Raw genomic sequence first — 12,975 nt, forward strand, 5'->3', positions numbered from 1 at the left:
CCACTTCTTAAAAATCATGCATGGCTAAACCATGCATGACCAAGCCCTAGCTTTTGTAACATCAAGTATTTCTACTCATTTTTCAGAAGAGCTCCACTGTTTTGTAAGTCCTCAATTATGAAACCAAAAAAGTGCAGAGCTGCAAGATATGTCCATCAGGCTATATCTATAAAATCACTTTTTCAAAACAAGGAAACACCAAAGGCAGAAGAGACCTGTAGAAAGGAAGTTCTGCTGTTTCTCTGAATCTATAATGTTTTAAAAATAATTTTACTTTTTTCCACTTTCAACAAAAGCTCTATATCCTGGTGATGTGTCTTCTTTATTATGAAGGAAGAAAAAATTCCCTAAATCCAGTCTTTGAATTGAAGTGACTAGTCTTGACTGCAAGAGCAATCCAACCTGCACAACCTCTCCCAGGTCAGTCAAGGGTTAGGGGACCACATCTCCTCTCTCTACTCCTATTGCCTCAGTGCTCTTACCAGCCAAGTTCTCACTCCCAGGATACTAACTGCTCAAATCTACTTTAAAAAAAACAAAAGCCTATTTCTACAAATTATGCCCATTCTCACAAATCCTTAAATTAGGAAAGAAGATGAAAATATTCTAAATTTCCTTGAAAATCATTGAAAAGCTTTAAGTCAAAATAACAACACTGCTTTAGCATAAACTTAGCAAATCTGCTGAGCCAGAGGCAAAGTAGTTCAGATGTAGACAGGTCCCATCCTGTCCTGACAGATCAACAACCCCCAGGCAAGTGGAAAGAAGCCGCCATGCGCGCAGACACACCTTCGGGCAGGCAGGCACTTCTCACACAGGTTACAATACAGTAAGTTGTATTGGTAGTAATCCAAAGATTCTAGTCTCTGTCTACAGCAACTACATTTCATAACAGCATGATTTACTCCAATACACACACTTTATTTTAAATTATGCCACTAGCACTTGGGAAAAAAGTCATTTATTTGCATTGCTTCCATTTTTCTACTGTAGTGTTAGGACTTGACATTAGCATCACTCTCCTACTTCCTATTTACAGTTCATTCGGAATTTACTACAAATACAATATACAACTTTAAAAAACTTATGGGGAACTGTAGTTTTTGTTTTTCTCTCCTCTTTAGAGGTTTCTCAAAATCATTCAACTTAAATGAAAATTTATATGGACATTTTCTGTACACATCTGAAAGGACAGAGATTACACTGATAAAGCCAAAAGAATTTTGCACAAATACAATACAGAAAACAGAAAGTACAGATGATGTTATTTGGGGTACAAATATAAACAATACAGTACCATTTGAGTAATTTAGCAACATAATACTCATACTTTATAGAAATAAGACTGCAAACCTGGAGAATGCTCTGACAAATACTAAACATTATATATACAATGAGGTAAATGTACCTTAGTCTCTTGAGAGGTAATTTAAGTTTAAAGCAATTGACGTTTTGAAGCATCTCCTTGACATATAAAGAAATATCAAAAACCTCATTCCATTGGCACAACGTGAAAAAGGGTTATCAAAACACAGTTCATGATAATTCAATTCACAAATCTTGTTAAAAAATAAAAACAAATTCACTGAAGTTCTTTTTAAGCTTTAAGAAACAGGTTGAATGTTATTAACCACATTTTTAAAAGTTTACAATTACAAATAAGATTGCATAATGGGATTAAAAAGTTTAAATGACAATACTCAGAATGTCCTAGAAGTCCAGCATTCCCAGAGAGAGGGCCCATGGATATTCCAGCATTCCAAAACAGACACAAGAAGCTGCAGTATATGTCCAGAGCTATTCTTTAGGATCTCAAAAATATCGGAATTGGCATTTTCCGCCAAGCTGTAACAGAACCATTATTTGGAATCTCCACCATTTGGAGCCAGAACACTGCCACGTCGAGAAACAAAAGAAACAGCTGACTTACAATCACTCTTTCAGTGCAAGGACAAAAATAAACTCTTGATATGACACGTCTAATGGGATACTGATTTTGTTGTGTATTTTAATTAGCACTTTGCCATCTTGTTTTAAAAAATATTCTATGTGATAGTTCTCAGATGTAGAGAAAACCAAAAGGTAACTCCTGCAAGAACTGCAAAATGGCCAAGTGACCCCTTCAATTTTGTAATACCAACTGAAATTTCGAATTCTTCCTGGCCATGGCACTGTACATGACTCAAGGCACTTCTTGAGCACTATCATTACAGCAGAATTACAGGCTCAGCTCTTTGGGCCTTACTCTGTCCTGTGGAGGATACAACTGGCCACTGCTTCTGGCACAACTCCCATTGCCACAGGTGCCACCTTGCTGCCATCCCACTCCTTGGCCATGGCCCAAGTCAAAGCAGGGCAGCCAGCAGGGCCATCATCCACCCAATCTCCAAACTTGGAGACCCCTCCCAGCAACATCCAATGACTCAAGGAAATGGAAGTACGTCATAACTTCCATCAACCACTCACTCTAGATAAAAGCAGCTATTCAGTCAAAACACTACTGGGGGGTGAGGGGGAGGGTGGTGGTAAGACAGTGGTCTCTGAGTTAGGGACCAGCAGGAAGGCAGGTTGGGAGAAACAGCTTAAGTTATCAAAGAAGGACAAGGATGTCTGCGCTCCACTGAGTCATACCTCCCCACCCCTATTCCTCAGGGATACTGACAAAACAGATGTGGACAGGTAATTTGCCTGAAGGTGTATTTTAGCCAAGTTGAATTTTGGAAGGTGAGCATCTAAAGATAGGCAGTATAAACAAAGGCTTGTCTTTCTAAATGACAAAATTAATACTCTAGTCAAATTTATCTGCAGTTATGGCCATAGTAATTATGATCTATTTCATTCTTTAAGTTACTTTCACTTTCAATTTTAGACAACTGGGGTTTATAAAACCATCATTAGCCAAGAAAGGAATTAGCTGCAGTAATATGTAAATCCAATTTAGAACTAAATTCCAACTTTTAAAAAATTCCCTGACTCATCAAAAGTACATTTTATCCACTTACGCAAGAACGGTATAATTGTAACTCAATCTTTGATTTAATAAAGAATATCTTCAGCAAAAGTTTATTACCTCATATGAAAGTGAGAAATCGTGTGCCACAACTTTAAACCAGACAAGAACTTTTGGTATGTTCTTAAAAATTACATAAAAAAAGTTCTAGCGACAAAATGCATTGGTCCCCTGGATTTCATAAAGCAGATCTGGTAGGCTTAGAAATGGCCAAAAAAAAGAAGTACCTGATCATAGAGCTAGAGATTAAACAGGAAATATAACACAATTATAAAAACAAACCTCTCAAACTCATTCATTTGCTTTGATGAAATCATGGTAACTACAGAAAAAACTCAAATTTGGAGTCAAAATATGAACCTCTAAGCACATTTTCCCCATGATGTTTTTAAAACATGAAATTGACACTAAATTCCTATGTAATATGTCATTCATTCTAAAATTACTTTGGCTTTAAGACCAAATAGTCTTTTAATTTATTCTATGTAAAAGAGATAAGACATTATCAGAATGCAGCTCAGTCAGCATAAACGGCCACTATCTCTTACTGACCAAAATACTGTAAGGGTTATTCTGACCCTTTCATTGGGAAATCGATAGCACTAGAAAGTCAGTGTCTTGCTTCACAGCTATGACAATTTTCCTCCCTCACAATAAGATCACAGTGATAAAGAGAATTTTGAAAATTGTGAAAGCCCTGCAAAGACTTTCAGCACTGCAAGTAAAAACCAGTTATTATAAGCCAGTGTCAAGAGACTGTGAGAAGACCATGACAAGTTTGCTTTAAACATCTAATTTGACTGAAAACATCTGTAAATGGAGAACTTATACCCAGAATATTTTTTAGCTACCACTCTCCCAAATATCAAGGGTGCGCTGAATTCACGACATAACCACGAAAATCAAGCAGCTGCAAGCCCTGCAGGAGGCTGAATTAAAAGCTGCCTCCTCAACATACGTAGTGAGACCTCAAAACCACCTAGCTCCAACCTCAGCTACCGAGACAAAGTCCACCGACCATCGACTCCTACGAAACAAACATGACTCTCGTGCACACCTGTTATCTACTCAAATTACTACTCCCTTCACCTCCCTAGAAAAAGGCCTATTATGTAACATTAACCATATTCTAATTTTAAACATAATTCATTTCTTAAAAAAATAACACTGTCTTTGATAAGATAAAGAACAAAATGGCTTACAGAATGCCACACAACTTTTCACAAGTAGCTAGACAAATTTTCCCTTTCAGAAAAATTAGTCTGTATGCTACAAATTTTAACTTATTTACGTACTATAAGCATCTAGAGTGCCACGTGATTTTTTGTAAGTATATTTAGACAACATAATTAAAATGCAAAAGCTGGGTGTGAGAATATTCAAACATGACCATGATAACAATTTACCAACTAATGACACGTCATTTCTTTAGTGGTTTAAGCACATTTTGGTAGGAGAAAGGCATTTTCAAAATGGAATATCGAATGACATACCACAAAAACTCTTCCAAAAAACAAAACAGAAAATGTCTGAATTACTTAAATAAACTTTTTCAATTAAAACACTTCAGGTTTTAACATATACAGACTTCAAGCAATTCTACTCATTTCCATTAGAAAGACACAGAAGTGGCACTTACTGGTATAGTACAATCCCATTTTGAAGGCATGTAATGTTCCAAATATGTGAAAGAACAATAATAGTATACAAAATACAATTGCATAAATTATGTTCCTCACTACTATATGAGGTCATTTTTAGACTCAAGATAAGAGTTTTATACGCGTTAGTTTTAAGATCCTGAAAATTATAGAACAGTACATTCAAAGTCTGAATCAAGGAAACTCTTTAGTGGTTCAGAATCCTCTGAGAATGTACTAGCCAGGAGAAAGAAATCACTTTCTTTAAAAATAAGAAATGTTTTTGTATAACTCAGCAATCTAGTTCCTTTACCCTTACAGATGATCTTCAGCACAGCAGAGTTACCTAAAGTTAAGACCAGCAATCATCTTTTAAAAAAACAAGTTTTGTGTTAATAAAAAATAAAGGTAGACTACACAACATTTTGTAACTGTCCTGGGAAAGAAGCGTTCATAGTGCACAGAAAGGACCCACATGGCTGTTTCCTGGGTCCAAAGAAATCCTGGGTAGTTTTTAATTGACCTTATTACACTGCTGCAAAAGGAAGCAATATCCTTCTGTTCCCTCTCAGTGAGGTAGAACAACTGACCTCCCAAATTAAAACCCAGGAGCAGCTCTGAAGAAAAACAGAGTCCAGGCAAAGCCGCAGAATTACATTTTGATGCCTTCCTGTTGACTGAGTTGTGACAATGTTTTCTTAATCCGTAAAGCTGTAAGCCTAGCTGCTCCATTGGCATACCAACATTCTCTCATGATTTTTGCCATTACTCTCAGGGCCTACAAGAAAAGACAAGAAAAATCATTAATGCATGCACCACTTTCCAGTGATCTGGATAAGAATCCTTACCTGTAAATGTTCTTTCTAAATGATGTATGTACAAGTTTTTTTGTTTCAGCATTATCTGTAAGAGTAAGTGAATAGAAATGACCTAAATTCCCATCGATAGGGTACTGGTGCCAGCAGCTGGAAAGCAGGTGGACGGGGTGACTGACTTAGCAGACCTGAGAAAGCTGAATCCTAAACCAGAGCCATGCTAGGGAAAGAAGACTCTTGACTCACACTGAAACTCCGCTCAAACCCGAGGAATTCACTGCATCAAGTACCTCTGGGGTGAAGTTCAAGCTAAAAGTAGGTGGAACCAAAAGAGCTGGAAGCCCAGATACCTGCCCCTGCCAACCTCACACAGTAGGGTGACTGCCCCACCCCCACTCTAGCAGAAGAGGAGAGGTTTGTATCTGAAAGGGTGAAACGGAGATTTCTGACTTGGGGAACATGAGGGCAAAGTTCCATACTTACCACACACTAAACGCTAAGACCGTAAACTTTCTCCCCAAAACACGGGCAGCAACTTGTACATACTCCTCCAGGCAAGAGACCGGAAGAGTCTTCTCCGGGGAAAGTGAGCAGCCCAAGAGGAAAAGCCTGAGGACACTGAGGGCAGTCGTGGCCCAAGGAAGCAACCCAGTTAGATGGCCCTAAAGCTCACAGTCAACAAGCTCATTCACGTGCACAAAGCTTCCTCTCGGCCGTCAATGTCCCGTTTTTAAACATGAAGAGAGCATGAGTCTGCTCAGACATTTGTGGAAAGTCCTATGAAATGCAGAAGCTGACACAAACAGAAAAGAGCAACTTGGAGAAACAGAAGCTGCACAGAGAGAAGAAAATACCAACAGTCTATCATTAATATCCTCAGAAACCAAAGGAAATACTGATCCTGGATTTACCACTGATACGTTTTCTGTTTCTTGCTTGAACTGGAAAACAAACCTGATGAAAAAAGATAAAAGCTGAAAACATCCCAGAAAGTGGAGAACAAAGACAAAGAAATGGATAATAGGAGGGAAAAGAGAAGAAAATCAGAGTCCTGTTCAAGAGGTCTAACATTCATAACTAGAACTGAAGAAAGAGAACAGAGGACAATGGAAGGGAACAAATCAAAGAAATACTTTAGGAACATTTCCTAGAAATGAACATTCATTTCCAGATAAAAAGGACCAAGTGCCCAGCACAAACATATATTCATTCAACAAACATTTATTGAGTGCCTACCACCTACCATCCTAGGTGCTAGGGATACAGCAATGAACAAAGAGACAAACTCCCTGCCCTCACAAAGCTTACATTCTAGAGGGCAAAGTACATAATTAATAAATAAGTAAAATACATGAAGTGCCAGTGGTAAGTGCTAAGGAGAAACATCCTGTAGGGAAAGAGATAAAGCATGCCAGGGAAGGAGGACCCTAAACAGGCACAGAGGTCACATCTCACTGACAACGTCACATCTGAGCAGAGACCTGAAAGGGGAGAAATGAGCAAACCAAGAACCAGGAAGACATGGGGTCCAGGAAGGAAGCTTCACCGCAGCAGAGGCACAGGGAGTCCCAAGACGAAAGGTGAGGGACACCCCAAGACGAAAGCTGTGCAGCTGGCCTAGAGCAACCAGTCCAGACGGGAAAAGGTCAGAAGGTTCTGGAAGACACTTCTTTAGGCACTCTATCAGTTTCATATTCTTGATGTGTTTTAACTATTGAGAAGAGATTTATAAAACCCCAGAAAAGTAGAAGACTGAATTAGTGAGAAGTACACAGAAAACTAAAGAAACGGAGACAAATGACAGAGATGGCACTAATTCAGAATGATGTGACAGTAACTGCAAATTGCATGTGTGCTCTTAATGTTAACTGCTAACTTTTCTTCATGCTTAAAAAGCCATCTGTTTAATAATAATCTGCTCTAATTAATGAATGAGTGCACGCATACTTCAAGTCTGCACTTTGCAGTATCGAGATCCAATATTTAAAAGACAAAATCTAGCCCAATTTCATTTGTTAAACATGCAAATTCTTTGAGCTCACTGAGATATATTTTATCTGGGCCTGGATACTTGATTTTGTTGAGGTAGCTAAGGAGCTCTCTTGATGTCAAAGGTTCTACTGAGTCCTACATTATTTTAAGAAGCCAAATCAACTAGTTAAGTGATCATCTTTTTATTCCTCTTAAGCTATAAAATTCTAATCTGGAAAGAAATGCTCTGCCTCACCAATATTATAATAGTAACAGTTAGCAATTAAGGATAGATTAAATAAAATTTGTCTTATGAATTCTTTAAATTTACAACTACAAAAACACTTCTAAAACTTTCTGTAAGAGTTAGGGTTGAGAAGCTCAGACACTGCTGGAAAGCAGTTTCCCCAAATTCCTCGTGAATGGTCATACGGGCAACCTGATGAATAAGATCTAAAATCATCTGCACCATCTTCGAAATCATCTTATCCAAGTTCTTCATTTTACAACAAAGCGCGTTAAGGTCCAGAGAACTGAAGTGATTTGCCCCAAGTAGATTGAAATGGTAGCCAAACTGGTCTAGAATACAGGTCTCCTAATTCTCATCCAACACTCCCCCTACTCTTGGGGCTGCCCTGGTTGAAGGGAAGCATTCATTTAAATGCAGGCGCTTTGGTTCACTGGCACCTCTAGACACTGTTCTGATACACTGATGCCACTACAAATGCTCCATGGCCCTTTCAATGAGCTTAAAATTGAACACGGAAACCAAATTATTCTTTTTACTCATTGGTTTAGTTGCCAGGAAGAGGAAAGAAAAGGGAATTCTTGTGTCTGTTTTCCTTAAAGAAAAATAGCAAATTTCCACTTACTAAGCAGAAGTTTAGAAAATTACATGGTATCCAAAAGAAATACTCACTTCACAGCTCTGCCATCTGTTTGGAATATTTGGCCTTAACTTCTGTTCACAAACAACTTTTCTCATTTCTTCAACTGATGGATCAGAAGGTACAAGATCATAATAAGGCAGCTGGTAATCTTCATGAATTCCTATATCAGCAAAAAAAAAAAAAAAATCTATTTTAAAGAAAATTACTGAGATAATGCCAGACCATGCTTTGATCAGACAGAAGAGGAACACGCGAGTCCTATTACAGTGTCCCATAACTAAATTAGGCAAGTGGAACAGGGCTTCCAGCTTGCTCTATCTGCATCAACAACGTACCTCCCTAAGTCGGTACTGGGCCCACACCTTGAAACTAAATATCACCACGGGATCAGCAAAGGCTATTTTAATGATGATTAACTATGAGCTGTGACACCAGATTGACATTTTCCCCTAGAATCCTAACGTGCCAGAAATAAGTTTTTATCCTGTGAGGGCACAGCCTCTCATTTGGTACAGGGATATATACACTCTATCAACGAGTTGTAAATCCTAAAAGGCAAGCCTGAGGTGCGAGGCCCTTCCTCTACTTGTATCTGTCAATTACCTGTCCTATTGGCTACAATGCAGAGACATACTCCGCCCCTCACAGCCGCACAAAAACCTGAGGCCCTAGGATCAGCCAAGCCTGGGACCCAGGAGAAGAGACTACACCTTGAGGAAACATCAAGAGTGCTTGACCTAAAACTAAACTTAAAAGTTAAAACAAACTTACTTTTATTTATTTTTTTTTTTAAACAGTTTTACTTATTTATTTATTTGTGAGGAGGATCAGCCCTGAGCTGACATCCATGCTAATCCTCTTCTTTTTGCTGAGGAAGACTGGCTCTGAGCTAAGATCTATTGCCAATCCTCCTCCTTCCCCGCCCCCCCCCCAAAGCCCCAGTAGATAGTTGTATGTCATAGCTGCACATCCTTCTAGTTGCTGTATGTGGGACGCGGCCCCAGCACGGCCGGAGAAGCGGTGTGTCGGTGCGCACCCAGGATCTGAACCCGGGCCACCGGTAACGGAGCGCGCGCACTTAACTGCTAAGCCATGGGGCCAGCCCCCAAACTTACTTTTAAAAGTAATGTAATGGCAGTGTAATTGTATTCTGTATATCTAATTTCTAGCTATCAAGTTGGAGAAAATAACCACAATCTCAGGGGGGAAAAAATCAGTCTGACCCAAGTACATGCTAGAAACAGCTTCCTGGATAGCCTCTCAAGCAGTCATCCATTCTAAATAACTATATTCCAAGAAAAAAGGGGTGGGTTTCTGATGCTTCCCAAGATTCAAGTGGAAACAGGAAAAGAATACACCAGGATAAAGCTGTACACTAGGACAAAGCATGTCCCCTCCCTACAAGTTTTATCTCCTTTATTTTCTCTGGCTCTCTCAGTGATCACCTGGAGAACACAATTTCAGATTGTTGATAAGTATAAAAAAGAAGGCAATTCTTGAACAACTTCTGTTCATGACAAACTGTTGGGGGAAGGGGGAGCAATTTACCACCAATGGAACATCGTCGAGCTATTTCCCAGAACACTAAGCCCATTGCATAGATGTCGGCACGCTTGAAGGATTCAAAGTGCTTCATATTTATGGAATCATCTAGAACTTCAGGGGCCATGTACCTAAAAAAGAAGTCAGCATTTTATTTTATGGAATGGTGGCTATATTACTTGTGAACTGTTTCATAAGTTTTCTTTTACTCCTGATAATTAAAAAGAAAAACATTAACTTTAAGACTTTTCTTCCCTTTCAGCATGGTTCTGCTGTTCTTTAAAATGACTTATACTTCTTATAGAAATTTTCCCAAAGGACATAATGTACAAAGTGAAACATCATTCCATTACTACCACACAATGTGAACAGTTTGATAAACATCCTTTCAGACATCTCTCTATACGTAGATAGACATATACATACAATATTACTTAACTGAGATCATATTAGACTCAACAAAAATACTATATATCCACACTGGTTTACAAATTAATGATGTCAACTAAATCCCATGAAAAGCTGAAACAGCAATGTCATGCTATCTGCCTTCTTTTAGTTTCAATAACAGACACACGTGTAACAACTGTGTGACTGTGACAAATGTCCTAATGTACACCAACTACTTTGTCATGTACTTTGCAAGGATCATATATTTTAATCTAGAAGTCTTCTCACTAAAATAGGATGAAAGGAAGGGCAGGGAAACTCCAGGGAACAAAATAATAGATTAAAGTCAATGCCAGTCCTCCTATTGATGCCACATTGCAGGGTTCTGAAGTTTTAAAAACCCTACTAAGGTTACAGATCGGAATCCACGAAGACCTGCAGCAACCACTGTCCTGGAATCCTGAGTCGACAGTTCTGCGAGTCCCTGTTAAATCCAGAAATCATAAACACAACTTAGATAGAATAAAACTTGGCTCTCTTCAAGGCCAAGGCAGTAGTTTGAAGATATGTTGTGGCAACATGCTGTGATACACAGAGCAAGCCCTTTTGGGTCAGAAAGGCCCAGGTTCCAATCTCTGCTCTTCGGCTTACCATCCCCACGAGGCTGGCCACATCACTTAACCTCCATGAGGTGGTATCCTCATCTGTGAATTGAGGGTAATGACACCTACCTAGTTAGATTCTCTTGAGGACTCATGGATTCAACAAACATTTACTGAGGACCTACTGTAGGCACTGTGACGAATGCTGGGAATACAAGGTTGCTCTCGAGCAGCCTGCAATCCCATGGAATATACAGACAAATAAATGGACAGCTACAACATAATGTGGTAAATGCCTCAGTGGTTCAGCATGCTATGTGAGCTCTTGGCAAGAACACCTAACAGTCCAGAAAAGGCTTCCAAAGAGAAAGGAAGGCTGAGTACAAGTTAGGGAAACAGTAGGGGGAAGTATGCTCTAGGATACAGCACATGAAAAAGTTGTAAGGAAGAGAAAAAGGCATATTCTTAGGAACAGAAAATATGAAAATAGTTGGGCTAGCTACAGCACATTTGAGGAGAGCATTAAATGAGTAATATATATAAAGATCCATTAAAATGATTGGCACATAGTAGGTACCCTATAAACATTAGCTATTATTGTTATTATAATTAACATAACTAATGATAATATTTTGTGGAAGGGCCACCTTTCATCAGCAGGCATCTTTTTAATTTTTAAGTCAGGTAACCTTGGCTTCAGAGCGGGTAAGACCATGAGATCTTCTACCTGTGGACAATCTAATAAAGTACAAGTTTGAGTTTCAGAAAAGATAAGTATATACAAATGAGAAGAAGAAGGAAAAGAAACTGATTTCAGAATATGTTAAATACTATTCATTCACAAGTGTACCTTTTTGTTCCCACTCTGTGGTTTGGAGCAATATCAATAGTATCTGTAGCCGAGTCATGTCTTACTGCCAGTCCCAAGTCTGCAATACAGCAAGTTCCATTCTTCTTTACCAAGATATTCTTTGATTTCAAATCTCTATGAGCAATGGCTGGTTTTCCTAAAGAAAAAAAACAAAACATGATTACTTAAAAGCTAATACCAATCACAATTCTCACCTTTAGGTTCAAAAGCCTAATCTCTTCCCATCCCAGTATCAAAGCATTTCAGCCCACATCACCCGCAATACCTGGGCCATTACTTAACAACCTCAAGTGAATCATTATACCAAAAGTTGCTGAAATTACGTTTCTTCAAAGAAAATTAGATGCTCCCAACAATGATGTCCAAAATATGTGAGTCTAACAACTCAAAGACTGGGGGGTTAAAGATATTAGTTTGTTGACAACCTGTGATTTATAGGAACTCTAGTCACAGACTGATAATCTAGTCCAAGAATCTAGATCACCTCCTTTGCCTGTAAACTGGAATGTATTCATTATTAAATGTACAACCTTGAATACTGACGACTAGAAAAAGTGCTATTAAAAATAATTGTAACATGGGGCCAGCCCAGTGGCGCAGCGGTTAAGTGCGCGCACTCCACTTCAGCAGCCCGGGGTTCACAGGTTCGGATCCCAGGCGCAAACCGACACACCGCTTGTCAAGCCATGCTGTGGCAGCATCCCATATAAAGTAGAGGAAGATGGGCATGGATGTTAGCCCAGGGCCAATCTTCCTCAGAAAAAAAAGAGGAGGATTGGCATAGGATGTTAGCTCAGGGCTAGTCTTCCTCACACACAAAAAAAACCCACCGTAACAATAATCACAATGTGGAATACTTGGAACCTTCGTACACTGCTGGTGGGAGTGTAAAATGGTACAGGCACTTTGGAAAAAATAGTCTGGCAGTTCCTCAAACTACCAGAGCTACTATATGATCCAGTAATTCCACTGCCAGGTATATATCCAAGAGAACTGAAAACACAGATCCACAAAAAATCTTTACACCAACGTTCATAGCAGCATTATTCATAATAGCCCAAATATCCATCAACTGATGAATGGATACACAAAATGTGGTAAATCCATACAATGGGATATTACCCAGCCATAAAAAGGACTGAAGTACTGATACATTCTACAACACAGATGAACCTTGAAAATATGCTAAGAGAAAGAAGCCAGTCACAAAAGATCACATATGATTCCATTTGTATGAAATGTCC

General features: G+C 38.9%; 1 protein-coding gene across 5 annotated transcripts in view; it reads right to left on the bottom strand.

The window, feature by feature from the left end:
- Positions 1–945: 945 nt before the first annotated feature.
- TGFBR1 (transforming growth factor beta receptor 1) overlaps positions 946–12,975 on the bottom strand; it is a 54,094-nt gene continuing 42,064 nt past the window's right edge. For all 5 annotated transcript variants that reach the window (XM_087419412.1, XM_087419410.1, XM_087419411.1 and 2 more), the window contains 4 exons: positions 11,711–11,867; positions 9,875–9,999; positions 8,356–8,486; positions 946–5,428 (listed from right to left, as the gene is read on the bottom strand). In XM_087419412.1, the coding sequence (XP_087275538.1) occupies positions 5,303–5,428; positions 8,356–8,486; positions 9,875–9,999; positions 11,711–11,867 (539 nt within the window). In that variant the 3' untranslated portion in view covers positions 946–5,302. The remainder of the gene's footprint in view (positions 5,429–8,355; positions 8,487–9,874; positions 10,000–11,710; positions 11,868–12,975) is intronic.

This window comes from Ceratotherium simum, chromosome 29 (genome assembly GCF_057802395.1).
Source record: "Ceratotherium simum simum isolate JZ-2026a chromosome 29, ASM5780239v1, whole genome shotgun sequence".
NCBI lineage: Eukaryota > Metazoa > Chordata > Mammalia > Perissodactyla > Rhinocerotidae > Ceratotherium > Ceratotherium simum.